The following is a 14800-nucleotide window of genomic DNA, read 5'->3' on the forward strand; positions in this document are numbered from 1 at the left end:
GAGCTCTCCCCTGTCCTCAACACGCTCAGTGACAGCCCTTCCCAAGGGACATCTCATCTGTGAGCTCCGTGGGAGGCTCGTGTTTGAAGGACATGGGTGCCCTCCTCACCACGGCAGCTCCCAGGGCTCTGTGCTGACATCCCAGCTGGAGACGCACGCCAGGGATAAATTTTCTGTTTAGCTTCTCCTCATATTAATCATCAAAGAGCAACAAATGTCAGCAGCTTGCAACAGTCATTAGCTGAATGTCTTCTTCTCACCAGCCCCTGTAGGAAGAGGCTTCCCAACGTGCAGGGAGAGATGACAGGACCCAGCTGACTCCTCCCTGGCCTTGCAAGCCAGGTGTATTTTGCTCACTTGGGATCCACAGGAGGACAGGAATGACAGGATCCCTCCATTCTGCAGGATTCATCCAGTCAGAGAACATGCTATGTCTGATAGTATCCATCACCTGCCAAACATCAAACTGTCTTCTAGAGACAGCTAAACCACTTGCACATTCTGTTCAAAATATGAGATTTTCTTATGGCAGTTGTGAGGGGGGGGATCCATTTCAGATACAGCACATTGAGCATGGCCATCACCTGGATAAGGATCCACCAGGCTTCAAGGAGGCCACTTGTCAATAATAGGAAGAAACAGCACCACGTCAGGCCATTGTGTGTCCTTTACCAGACCAAAAATTCCTCACACACCCTCACAAAACAGATTTTCCTTCACTGTCCTGAGCACCCATCTAGGCCCACCCCACTCAAAGAAAAAGTTTGCACCTCCTTGGGCAGCAAGACTGCAGGACTGCTCCATGCTGAATGCATATCTCAGTGCCACACTGGGCTCGTTTTCTCCCCTCCCTCATGATAAGAACCAAACAGGGCAGGATTTTCATGATTATTTATTATCTGTAAAGCACCAGCAGTGTCCTGACTCTGTACAGAACACAACTGCTGGGCTTACAAAAAGAAAAAAAAAAGCACTGTGGCCAAAATAATTTATCCTCTAAAAAGTTCACGAATTTGTTCTCAGGAAGCTCTCAGGCACTGCCCATCCTGAGGACATACCAAGGTGCCAATGTGAACCACCTAAAGAAGGCAGACATGGAGCTCATTCCTCTCACCTGTAAAGCTTAATTAGGCTGCTGTCCAAACACAGCTTGAGAATACGGCCAAAACACAGGTATGGCCCTTGATTGCTAAAACCCAATCCATTACAAGAAACATTTTTTTTTTAAAAGGTGGGGAAGCGACATTAAAAAACACCACTACTCATGGAAGTTACAACTGCTTCCAACAAACAACACGTAGAAAATACTGGGCGGGGGCAACTCTCAAAGTATCCTCTAGTTTCCAAGTCCTCCACGTTCACCAGATGGATATCAACATCTGACACGTGTTGGAAGACATCCATATCAACTCCACCAGCCTGAACTGCAGGTAGCCGAAAACAAAGCCCGAGAGAACATCAGTGATGTGGTGCCGTCCGATCATGACGCGGGAGAAGCCCACGCAGAGGGCCCAGAGGACCAGCAGGATGCGCAGGGGGATGGCCAGCACCAGGTGGTTGAGGAAGAATTTGGAGAGCATGGCCACCCGGCTGGCGTGCCCGGCAGGAAAGGCGTAGGTGTCCATGGTCAGGTAGTCCAACAGGCCAGGGGTGATGTCGTAGGGGCCCTTCCGCTTGGCCAGCTTCTGCAAACCTGCCACAATCATGATATCCAGGAGCAGGGCTGCAAAACAGGAGACAGAGAGGGAACCGTGAGAGACACAAGAAGAGTTGAGGGCGATTTTCAAGGTATAACATGAAAAGGTTGTCATTGTTGTTAAATAAAAATTTGGGGTTGGTTCCGGCCAGATGGCCACGGTGCAGCTGCACACAAGTTCCCCATCCTGAGGTCACCACCCAGAATTGATGAACCCTCCCAGTTTGCCCACAGAGGAGGCAGATACCACTGTCACCATGTGACAGAGGAGAGCCCCAAACCACAGAGGCCAGCAACCCACCTGGGGAGGAAGAGAGCAACTGGCAAAGCTAAAACTGAAACTATTTTGGCCCTCAAACCACCACTCTGAGTGCTCCTGTTGCTGCCTCCTCTTCATGCTTTAGAAACCTCACGCAGCAAGGTGCCTGCCTGGGGTCTGTGCCAGGCTGACCAGACTGCAGTGAGCAGTCTGCTGGAGGAAAGATGCCCCACAGCAGTTTCTAGTGTTGTCCCTCGTCCTCTCCCAAGCCCACCACATCCTCCTGCCCAGAGCAGCCAGGGAATCACACTACGCTGACAGATTTTGCACCATGCTGACAGATTTCACTAAGAAAAGAGCATTAAGAGCCAGTGAGCTAAGAGGAAAGACACAGAATAAAGAAAAATGGGCTCCTGTGTTAGAAACAGCACCACGGTGTGTTGAAGGGTGGATGACATCCTCCTAGATATCCCCCACCCATCCTTCTTCCTTTGCCAAAGCATCAAACACTCACGAGCCATTTGTTTCTGCTCACCTCTTGCTCCCTGTGACTCTCTCCCAGGGAGTCCCCACACAGCCCCTTCCCTGTGCAAATGCACTGGGGGTACCACACCTCCCAGTTCCAGAAAACCCAGGCTTGTGATGGCACAGGCACCTGCAGCTGCAGCTCTCTACACCAAAGCACCTTTCCTCCTTAACAGCTCCAGGAGTGAAACCCATCAGCACTTATCTACATCAGCCTCCTCTCCAGCCCACCTGCTTCGTCCCAGCCGACAGGTACTGTCATTTCTATTTCCTAGCATCAATTCTATTTCTCTTTAATCCCCTCATCTGCTTTTCCCCAGCCCTCCTAATTAGTCAGAGTGCTGATTTCAGCTCCCTGCAGCAATGACAAGGACATATCTGCCATCACGAGCGCAGCCTGCTCCCTTGGCAGGAATGCCAGGGACCAGCTGTTTGGTTCCCAGGCCGGGGTAAAGTCCATTCCTTGAGAGCTGACAAGGTTTCAGGAGCATGGATGGGAGTGTGGTGGTGGTGGGGATGGGAAATGAGACAGCACAGGGGAGGCAGCTCCACTTGCCTGCTCAGCACCTGCAGGAGCTGGGAAGTGAGGAGCTGTCACGGCAGCTCTGCTCACCCACCTTCCCTGTGTGCCACCCCCACTGCTTTGGGAAGGGGCTGGTATTTATCCTGGCCAAACCCTCTCCTTATGGGAGGCTGCTTTTCTCCCTCATCTGCAGGACATCTTGCATGGGGAGATGGGACAGCAGGACCTCCCTGGACCTTCTGCCCAACAGGTCTCAGGGTACCAGCTCCTCCCTGGCATGGACAGTAGCAGGAATCCAGGCTGGACACAAAAAGCAGGAGATTGACATAGAGCAAAGGTGGCACCTGAACAAAGGTGCAGGTGCCAGGGGGCTGCAAGGAGATTGGTCACACCACTGGGCCTGGAGCAATGGGTTTAGGAGGACAAGGACAGCCAGGGACTGCCCAGCTCCTGCTGGATGTGACTGGCAGGCAGGAAGAGAGCAGGGGGAGGTCTGCAGCCCACCAGGACCCCTGCACTCAGCAGAGTGGTTGTCTGCAGTTTGCTGACTTTTTTTTTTGATGGGCCAGCTGGGGTGGGGGGGAGAAGGGGAGGGAGGGATTTCAGACACAGGCTGTGGAGCCCTGGAGCAGCCACTCACCCTGGCTCCCTGTTAAGGTCAAATACTGTCAGCCTGGGCCTGGCTGACCATTACAGGGCTGCCCTGCTATGCTGGGCTTCCTAAATCACCCCCAGCCCAATTCCTCACCCCACCAAGTGACCCCCCCGCAGCCCTGATCCACCAAAGTGCTTCAGGAGATGATTTTCAGAGCTCATCAGCTGCATTTCCCACCAGCCCCATCTCACCCTGGACGAGAACTGTGTGAAACTGAAGCTCCACGATGCTCTCTCGGGAACCCAGACTCATCAAATTCTCAGGAACCCAGAAGCATCAGAGAGATGATGCACCAGTGCTGCCAAGAGAAGACTCTGGCCCAAGCTGCTCTGCTGAAGTCAGCACCTATTGCATTGCTGAGAAGCCCAGCCAGGGCTCCAGAACGAGTCTGGGCATCCCAACAGATCCCAGGGTCTCCACCACAGCGTTCAAAAAATTCCCTAGAGACCATTCCCCACCAAACCTGCCCATGGATCAGTAGCACAAGTGCCACGTGCTTTAGCAACGTGTGGTGTTCACCAATGCCTCTCAGGATTTTGTACTGACAATATTTTTTTATGGTCAAAGGTGATGTCAGGGCAACTTGAGGGATGCAGGCATGTGTGCATGGAGGTGTTCAGGGCATGGAGAACAAGCCAAAGAGCAGTTCTAATAATCCTTTCATTCAGAAGATGAATAAAATGGGCCTTCAGTACTGCTAGCTTTGATTTTCATCAAATGATGCACAGAAAGCAAAAAGCCTCGTTTGCCCACATTTCAAGATCAGAAGGCATGACAGCATTAAAACCAGGGGTTAATTTACCGTTAAAAGAAAAAAAAACACCAAAGATCCCTCGGCTGGTGCTTCTTCTGTCACTTCCCCTTGCACTTTCCGTTCCCTTCATGGAGATTTCTTTATGAAACAGCCCCAGCAGCCAGCCCAGGCCCCTGGGGGTGGGGGGGTCCCACTGCCCTCTCCCAGCTCTGCCTCTCTGCTGTTCCCCTTCCCTCTCCTACTGCTGCTGCTGCTGCTGGAAGGGTGAATCAGCAGGCAGCACTGCTGCTGATGGTGCTGCCAAGGGGCCAACCTTCAGAAACAGACACGCACACACAGTGCCACTGCCCATACACACAGTGCCACTGCCCACCCTTCAGAAACAGACACACACAGTGCCACTGCCCATACACACAGTGCCACTGCCCACCCTTCAGAAACAGACACACACAGTGCCACTGCCCAGCAGCCCCATCTCCAGCCCTATTCCCTTGCAATGCCATGACCCACATACCCGCCTGGACCTTGGCTCGCTTCCTTCCTCCCCTTAATGCACATCAAACCCTCCCTCCTCGGGTGGGCACAGCACCAGGCAGGTAAGGGGTTAACTTTGCCACGGTCCCCTCGTTGCTCCAGCTGCAGGTGGGTGTCTCTGCACTGGGGACTGTTCCTGCTGTTGAACCCCAAGCTCCTGAGCCTTGCACCTGCAAATCAGCGCCACCACCTTGGCTCTGACCTTCCCTGGTACAGAGCCCTGCAAATCCTCCAGGCTGACCTGACTGGAGGCTGGAGCAAACACAGCCCCAGGAGAGCCCATGGAAAGAAGCCTGCAGCTGATGTACCAGCCTGCACTGGCTGCTCTCAGGGGACCCTCGGGGCTGTCAAAAGCACAGCAGGGATGGCAGAGTGCCATCTGACTGAGGCTGAGATGAGAGGATCAAAAAATTTTAATATGAAGCATTTTTTTCTGTCATGCTCTTCCCCCCAGAGCCAGGTAGCATTGGGTTTAAACCAGAGGCATCACTGGATGTAAAATCTAGGTAGTGCTGAATTTAAGAGCAAAGGAAGGATTAGCTCTTGCCCATTCTTGCTCCTTTCACATTTTTCTGAAAAAGATCAGGAATTTCCCTGTTGACCTGGTGTTAAGGGAAACAATCCTTCAGATTTCCAATGCAATACCATCCAATCCCCAAATCCTAGAGTAACATCTAAAACATCTCTAAAACACAAAACCAAAAAGCAAGTCTTGTCTTGCCTGTGACTATTTTAGCATCAGAGATCACCTTGGTATTGTAAAAAGCCAACATCTGGCATCAGATGCACAGTAAATGAGCTGAAAGTGAGCCCCCTGGGCAGGCATATTTTATCTATTAATAAACAATTATCTGCCTTGCTCCTACCACCAAAATTTAGGAGCTCATTAGGAGCAGAGAGGAGCTCTGTGCAGGCAGGGCACAAGGACAAACCTGAACCATGGTCAGCAGAACCAAACCAAATCCCAAAGCTTGTACTTAAGATAAATCAAAACAGTTGGATGTCCCCTGCCACCATAAGGTCCTTTCTGCCCCCGAGGTGGCACCTCTGCTGCCATCCCTTATGGCTGGAAGAGGCTGAGGATGGTGTGAGCACCCTGGGGACACGGTCTGCTCCAGGTTGGAGCCAGGCAGTGTCTCCAGGGACGGAGGCAGATTCCAGCTGGGATGTTTATATAAACATGATATCAAGACCACAGCTGAAAAACAACCTGGGTGCAATTCTAGGGGCAGGGGGGGAGGAAAAGAGGAGAAAGCCAAAAAAGCCCTTGGCCTCATCTGCTCCTGCAGATCCATGTGACTTCACACACATGGGGCTGCTTGGATGAGACAAGGCTGCTCTCCAGAGCCCAGCCCGGGAGGTTGGGATCAGAAACAGTCACAGGCTGGACTCAGCCTCCCACAGCCACGGCTGAGCACATGGGGAGAGGAAAACAGGGAGGTAAATGCTCAGGAATGAAGAGTGAGCCCATTCCATGAGCTCAGGAGGCTCCCAGTGTGGGAGCAGATGTGCCTCAGACAAGATGTGCACAGAGCAGAGCCAAGCTGGTGACAACTCATTGCCTGGGCTTCAAACCCACCATGCTGGAGGTGGGATGTGCTCCCACTGCAGCTCTGAGGCCACGTGCAGGGCCAAGACTGGCTCTGAAGGTCCTGGATTGCCCAAATTTCCCACCCTCACTCGGTGGTGAACTCTGGACAAATGTCACCAGTCCCAGGAAACAGTTTCTTTAGCTCCATTATTAGAATTCATTATTTTTCCCCCATTTTTCTTTTTACTTATGTGCCCTCTCCTATTCCTTCTGAACTTCCCAAATCTCCTGCAGGCATTAGGCTCCCTGACCTGGAAAATGAGCTGTTTGCAGCCTTATCTCGTTGACATTAATGAAAGATGCAGGTTTCAAAAGACCCCTCACCCTCTCTCCAGTGAGGTCAGCGGCAGCTGGAAGAGGTTCACTCTGGAAATGAACCCCTCCATTCCATTTTGTTCCCCAAATGTGGCACTATTGGGTGGAAGAGCTGACAAAAAGCACAGATGGCATGACACATTGAGGAGCCAATGAATCAGGCATTCTGGTGTTTTGGGGGGGATTATTTTTTGGCTGAACAAGCATCAGCGTGGGGTAAGTGGTCATGGGGAGGTGATAAAATGGTGGAAAGCAGAATTGTGCAATTAATTAAAATAAAAACCCACAACAACTAAAAATAGATTTGCTATATTCTAGATGATTAGAAGCAGCCCTGAGTGCAAACACAGGCTGCCTGGAGTTCTCCCCTTGGAAACATTGTGCCCTGGCAGTGGGAAATTTGTACTCAGCATCAAATACTGAGCGGGGCTGCTTCACTGGGGTCTGCACAGGCTGGGGGGAGATGCAGGCAAGAGGGGGAGCACAGTGAAAAGGGTTTGTGCTGCTGGGGAAAAGGAGCTGTGCAGCCCTGAGGATGGCTCATCTGCCTCCCAGAAGGGCTCTGACAGCTTGAAATGCTCCTGTACCCCATGGCAGCAGTACAGGTACCATCATGACAGCCCAGAACCACATCCACAGCACCAACAGCACTGTATGGGATGAGCTAGAGGAAGAAAAGTGCCACAAAGGCTGGGCTCCTTGCTTGGCCTCAGTGCTATTTGGGCTTGGAATTACACCCCACTGCTTTCAAAGAGGCAAACTGGAAAAGACCAAAAATAAAGTTTCAAAATAGGGTCAGATTCTGTGATGCTCAGAGGGTCTCCAACCATCACACCTCACAGTGTGGACCCAGATCAGGTACATCTGCCAGCATCCCTGTACAGGTGGAAATGGTTCTCTGTTCCAGGCTAAAACATGAAGGTTTCCTCAAAGTAGAGGAAAAAAGGAGAGTTCATCTGATCCCACCCCATCCTCCACCAATCCTGACTTAGAACAGGAGACCCTGTGGGCTCTCCCTGCCTGCTGCTCCTCCCAACAGCTCACCTCAGTCCCCCACCTTCCTCTGCCCAGCCACTGTCAAGGCGTGTTAGAGGCAAACACACTCACCCGTGTCCTGGGATGTCCCTCCGGGCAGAGCCTGGCTCTGCTGCTCCAGCTCTGCCTGAGTGAAACTCAGCTCCTGTCCCCTCTGAGCTGCAGGCAGGGGCAATGGGAAGTTGTTCCCGGAGTGACAGACATAAGGATGACTCATTTCCCATGTTTATTCCCCCTCTTCCCATTCAACAGCCCTCGCACTTCTTTTCTCTTTCGCTCTGCATTCAGGCTCGGGAACGTTTCGCTGTTTGCTCTGCGAGGGTTGGATTCCAGCTCGCTGCACGTTCCCCAAGGGCTGCACAGCGATGCCTGCAGGGCTCACAGCATCCCCAGGACCTGAGCACATCGCTGCTGCCCGGTGCCGAGGGGCTGATCAGACCATGGGTGTGATGGAGACACCGTGCAGGTCCCTGGAAATGCCCCCGTGCCTGCCCCAGCCACAGCCCCATGAGCTCCAGCCTGTCACCGACTGTCCTTTATCCAAGGGGACACTGCGGGCTCGCCAGCCTGCCCTGCAGTGAGCAGGACACATTCCTGCCGAGGAAGCAGGCAGGAAGGGGGCAGGGAAGCAGGGGGAGCTGGGCATTGCTGGCTGCTCAGAGATGCCTGAGCTCATCAGCTGTGAAGGGATGAAGGCTGAGCACTGCACCCACCAAAGGACCACGGACTTCAGCTGCTGTATCTGGGCAGAACAGAGGCAGATTAGCAGCCTGGAGTGGTGAAGAGGAATGTTTAATGCCAGGCTGGACCTGTGTCTGAATGCTGGATGCAGGGGGTGGGCATCTGCATTGTTCCCTCTGCCTGGCACCTTCCATGGGTCACTCATGTTGGGTTATTCGGCATTTAAATGTTTCCACCTCACTGGGCAGATGTGCTGCTGGCTCAGTGAGACCTTGGTGGGCACTGGCAGGGCTGGGAGGGGGGTGGGACAGAGGCTGAGCCCCCTCCATGTGCCAGGCTGTCCAGGGAGGGATGGTTCTGCAGGGCACCAGCTCCCGAGCTGCTCTACCCAGCCCTGATGGAATGTCCTCTGCCCTGCCTGGCTCAGAAAATCACAGCTCTCCCAGTGCAAGAATGAAAGGGTGAAAAATAGACACATCTGGCCCCAAACCATCTCTGGGGCTGTGGGCTGAGCAGGCTGTGCTGCATACAGACTGATCCATCTGCCATGCAGCTCCCTGGCCTCTCTGCTGGGTCTGGGCTGCCCTGAGGCTCAACAGGATCACTGTCTGCACTGCCTGGGCATTTCATCCACCCTGTGACCTTTACCAGCAACGGGCTGGACTGTGTGGATTTTCATCACACAGCCTCCAAAGAGAAGCACGACAATACCTGGGGCACGTCCGTATTGTTAGAACAGGGTCACTGGGGTCTCCAGGGGCTTGGTGAAGGCATTTCTTCCTCTCTTTCCTTCCTAATCCACCAATTTCTTGCAAATCTGGCCTTGCTTAGAAGCTTAGAAGCTGCCAGGATGGGACCACAGAGTTCTGACCACATATATGTATTTATAATTTTCTTTCTTAGGGGGTCTGCAGGGACCATGCTTCAGAACATCATGGCTTGGTTCCTGCTCAGAGTAAAGCTATGTCAGTATTCAGGAAGAAGGCTGGACAGAGCAAGAACTTCCTCCCTGCTGACCTCCAGGAGTGGAGAAGCAGCCCTGGGCTCCCTCCTTTCCTCCTCCTGTGGCATTCACCCATCCCCAGCCTGACACTGCTGGATGATACATCCACACCCTGAGGCAATGCTGTACTTAATGGGATAAATGCTTAGTGACAGCACCAAAGAGCCATCCTGCCCCTCCAAGCGGGATGCAGAGCCAGCTGGAGGTGGCTGAGCACTGGGAGCAGTGTCACTGAGACAGCAAGCAAAGACAACACAAGAGCTTTCTCTTCTACCTGTCCCAGAGAGCCATGACCACAGCTGAACCAGCTATTAGTACTTCAAACCAAGCAGAAACACAATTTTATGTGCAAGGAGGACCCAAGCAGGTACCTCCCAACAGCAAAGGCACCCAGCTGGATGGCAAATAACCAAACACAGTGGTGGTTTGGCTGTAAACTCAAAAGAGGGGCCTCGCTTTGGGTGGGCAGCCATATTCCATCCCCAGTGACCACATTCCATCTCCACTGCAGTGAGAAGGTGCCTGGATCTGCAAAGACCATCAGTTTAACGAGATCAATCTGTTTAGTTTAATAAATAGGAGGTGAAGAAATTGCTTGAGCACTATCCAAAATACTGAAAGGCAGAAGAGATGCTGGCTGAAAGAGCTGTTCAGCTGGAGAGGGAAGGGTATGGAGATGCAATGAGGGGAAGAGTCCAGCTAAAAGCACTTGTGAGAATCCTTAGCACTGCAGTAATACAGAAATGGCTCTGACAAGTTCACCCTCGCTTGTAACTGTACATCAGATTGAGTGTTTGGGTTTTTTCCCTTAACAAATTGAACAGGAATAAATTAAGGGATGTGCTACAGCCTGTATTTTGCCGTGGGTTAGATCGATGATCCAAATGTTCTTTGCTGGCTTTACAGTCAATGAATCACTAAATTTGGATTCACATCCTCACCAAATGGATCAGAACCAGAAACCGAGGTACCGCTGCCCTCAGGGTTTAATGGAATTTGTGTCTGGTTCTGAAGCAGATCTGGGCACTTTACTGAAAGTTTTATAACTGCTTTCGCCCTGCAAGCTTGATTGCAAGGTTTAAATTATTTTCTAAGCACCTTAGTTTTCACAAAACCCTTGTGATTGCAGAGAAAAGCTTGCATGGTCCTAAAAGTTCCACAATTGGCAGACAAATAAAATTAACCTTATAACTGGGGGATTTCCCGAGTTATGATCTTCTCAATTTAGCCAAGGGGTTGTGGACCTTCTCCCTGACTTTTTGCTCAGCCAGGGCTGGTGATGCTGAGACAGTCTTCCTGGAAGAGTGTCCTGGCAGAGGCATTTTTACAGTGGGCACAGATATCTGGTTTCTTCCATCTTTTCAGTAACAGCCTGTGTGTGCTTCTCTGGCTGTTTGGCATTTGCTGGGAAAGATTACTGTGAGAAGGGGAATCAATAAATTCCATCATAGATGACAAACACGGAGGGAAAACATTGCTTGGGGTTGCCAATCAGCATCTGCAGTGGGGATGGATGGAGCATCCCAGGGTCAGACCCCCTGACCTGAAATGCTCCCACATGTGCTGGCAAAGCCCCTGGCGAGAGCTGCTCCTCCATCTGCAGTGGTGCTCCTGCCAGGTTCCCAGTCCCATTTCAGCAGTCTCCTCGCCTTGGAAGCCTGATTGCAAATCCTAAACAAGTGCTCTGTGATGGGCTGGCTCCCTGCCCAGAGACTGCATCAGAAATTCTGCTTGATGTATCAAACCCTCAGCTAGCCAGGGGAAGGGAGGAGAGCCTGGGGAGGTACAGAAGGGGTGCCACACACAACCCCAAGCACCAGGAGGTTCCATTCCCTTTCACCTGTGCCTTTCCAGGAGGGCTTTTCACCACATCCCGGTGGATTTGAACCACAGGAAAGCAGCAGCAAGAGGGATGCCAGATGCAGCAGTGGCTCCATCACCTTCCTGTCTACACAAGACCCCACTTTTCTTGGGACCTGTCGAGGTCGAGCAGCCCCAGGCTCCCAGCCAGGCCCCTTCTCCACAAGCAGTGCAGATATCATGGCAGCAGCTACTCAGATACTGAGTTTCTGACTAAAATCTTAAATATCAGCCCAAGGCCACTCTCACAGCAGAGATCTGCTCTGTGGGGTGACACGAGTCCTGCTGCAGAAGCTCTGAGGGCACCTTGGCCAGTCCCACCAGTCAGTGGTGCCTTTTCAGAGGGAGCAGTGGAGCTCTTTGGAGGCTGCCAGACCTATGGAACTGGTCCTTCACACCAGTTAACCATTTCCTTTCTTGGCAGGGGGAGAGGAGGGGTGGCAGTAGTGTGTCTAGGCAAGGATGCAAGACTCCAGAACCCCCAGCTTGTCCCTGGGCACCACGCTGGAGCTCAGGAGAACTGGAGATGTGGGGAGGGATGCAGGGATGAGCTCTCCTCACCAGGACACCACAAAGTTAGAACACGACCCCGAGGTGGCTTTGCATTTGGCCTCCTCATATGGCAACAGAAGGGTGAGAAAACCTTCCTTGTTTTTAAGCCAAAAGGGGCATTAGCCCTTTGCAAGGACCTAAAATATTTTGGAGTCAAAGCGGTCGGTTTTCAGGCTCCAACCCCGACAGAGGCTCTCGGGTCAAGAGACATCTGGAAACGGTGCTGGTCGCTGTTAGTCACCTCCTATTTCATCCTCGTGCCCTTTTAAATGGATCCTCTCTTCCCAGCGAGGGGCTGACCCCGAGGAGCCCCTGCAAGAACTGCTGACGTTGGCGGGCTCTGCATCACGCTGCTGCTATTCTGGCTCCTTCCCCGCCACGGCCTCCCCCCATGAGATGTCACAGCACGAGGACAGGCTCCTCCAAAGGCACAGGGGAGAAAAGGCAGCTACCACTGTGCTTTTCAAGCCAGTCCAACTCAGTCTTCACCCTCTCTGAAGGATGAACTTGTGAAAAACAAAAATCCCAAAACCTGGGGCCACGTTGCTGAGCTGTATCACGTCACAGTCAGCCCCTGCAGACAGGACGTCCCTTTCCTGTGGTGCCTGTGAAATAAAGTGTCCCTACATCCCCTCAAATGCTCCCTGAGAAGAAAGTGTCTAAATCCAATGTTTTCAATTTCTCCTACCAACCGAAAGTGGGATTGCTGAGTTTTAAGGGAGAGTGAAACACCAGGGTGGGTCACAGCCAGAGGAGAGGGTAATTAGTCACAAGGAAAAATAGGATAACTGGACCCTGTGCCAAAGGCAGAAGAGCAAGAAGAGCAAGATGCTCAGGTATACATGGCCTGGGCAAGCTGGGGCCAGGATCTGAGGCAAGTCACAGCTAGAGCTCATCCTGGTCACTGCTGGGACATTAGGGTGGGATGGGCCCTGCACAGTGGAGAAGCCAAACCCTTCAACACATCCCAATCTCCAGAAACAGGGACACTGACCACCACCATGCAAGGGAGGACTAGCAGGAGAGCCAGAGGCATCCCAGCCTGTCTACACAGCCTCTGGGTCAAATTAGCACATGGAAACGGGGACAGCAGCAAGAAAGGCACCCAAGGGAAGGAGGATGTGAGAGCAAACTGCAGCAGGGAAGGTGACAGGACTCCATCACGTGGAGCCAGGGTCTGGTCAAGAAGGTGGCAAGGGGATGGAAATATCCTCAGGAATTGATCCAGATATTAAAGGCTAATACCTTTATGTTTTCCCCACCCATCAAACACCAAGGCAGATGACCACAGATTAAATAAAAGACAACACTGCTGCTATCCACCCTTCCACCATGGACATTCCTTTGGTGTGACTGCCCCAGGCAAGACCAGGGGTCTGTCCCTGCTCCATGGCTGTCCCCAGCTACCACGGTTACTCCATCCCTCTTAGACACCTTCTTGTGACATCCATCACCCGCAGCACCTGCGACTAAGAGGGCCAATAAGTGCAGCATCTACCCGAAAGGTCACTCCCTGCTTCCCAACCACTTCTGATGCAGGGAGCAGCCAGAGGAGGAGTCCCAGTGCTGCTGTCCCTTGTGACTAGGGCTGGGCTTTCCCAGCAGGGAGGGAGGTTTGCCACTCACCTAGCAGCAGGTTCATGAGGACCTCCTGGCCTGCCAGCGTGCTGCTCTTCACCAGGCAGATGAGCGTGCCCGCAATCCAGGGGATGCCGTGCCCCGTTATCCCCAGCAGGTTGATCATGGAGCGGGCACCTCCCCAGGAGGAGGCTCTGTTGGCACACACTCCCAGCCTCTTGGACATGCAGATATCGATGGCCAGCAGCGAGTTGAAGGCGATTCCCTTGAAGGAGGGGTTGAGCTGCATGCAATCCTCCTCGGGCAGCTGCTGCGACTGCCTCCGCTCCTTGGGGTTGGTGTTCTGGGCACCGGCTGCCCCAGCCTGGCCACTCTGCTTCCTGCTGGAGCTCCTGCTCTCCTGGTTCCCCTTCAAGGGCTGATTCAGGGAGAGGAACTCAGCCCTGTTGAGGACATTGTTCCTGTCTCTGGCCCTGGACCGTGGCTGGGATGCTGGCATTGCAGTCTCTCTTTAACGCAACCTGCTTTGCAAATACCGGGAAGGAGAGAAATCCCTCTTCTCCCTGCAGAAAGCTTCCCCCACTCCCACCCTCAGAAGCTGTGAATTTGGGAAGCTACAAAGGTTCCCCTCTGTTGCAGTTGCCCCCAGCACAGACTGCAGCTGTTAAATATAGAGTAAGGAATGCACATGGCTGTTTACTTCATGGGCCTAGCAAGCTTGGAAGGAAAATTAATGCCAGGCTTGGCAGCCACTCCAGTGCCAGGGAAAAGGGTTGGACAGCCAATAGATACGAAGAAGAGGAGGGAAAAACATTGTGCCAAAGGTTGGTTGCTTCTGGCCTGGTCTATTTAAATCTTCCAATTGCTTATTCCCCTGGGCTGCAAGGGAAACTGGGAAACGTAGTTCTTTTCGTGCTGCAATTCACATTTCAGTATCAGAGTCAGAGCTGGAGATGATGGCATCCCCCTGCTCAGGGCACCCCGTGGGGGGCTGTGCTGCCTGGTTCTGCAACACCGAGACCAGGTGTTGCTCAGGCACTTCCCCTCAAGGGGCTGTCCCCCAAATCGTCCTGATTAATCTGTTCTTCAACTTCTCCCTCTCTACCTGGGCACCCCCCCACCTCCTCCTGGCACGGATACCTTTGAATCCCCACTAACCCCATCCCCCCTGCCCTCTCAGGGTGCCCCCCCTGGAGCTCCTTCCATCACTCACCCTGCTCCTGGATGAAGGAGAAGCAT

General features: G+C 52.7%; 1 protein-coding gene across 1 annotated transcript; it reads right to left on the reverse strand.

The window, feature by feature from the left end:
* Positions 1 to 876: 876 nt before the first annotated feature.
* PLPP7 (phospholipid phosphatase 7 (inactive)) lies at positions 877 to 14079 on the reverse strand. The gene is made up of 2 exons (XM_014873118.2): positions 13610 to 14079; positions 877 to 1723 (listed from the first exon to the last, which is right to left on the reverse strand). Exons 1-2 carry the CDS (start codon positions 14058 to 14060, stop codon positions 1359 to 1361), a joined length of 816 nt encoding a protein of 271 aa, XP_014728604.1. The 5' UTR covers positions 14061 to 14079; the 3' UTR covers positions 877 to 1358.
* Between the last annotated feature and the right edge of the window lie 721 nt (positions 14080 to 14800).

Source organism: Sturnus vulgaris, chromosome 22 (assembly GCF_052056855.1).
Source record: "Sturnus vulgaris isolate bStuVul1 chromosome 22, bStuVul1.hap1, whole genome shotgun sequence".
Taxonomy (NCBI): domain Eukaryota; kingdom Metazoa; phylum Chordata; class Aves; order Passeriformes; family Sturnidae; genus Sturnus; species Sturnus vulgaris.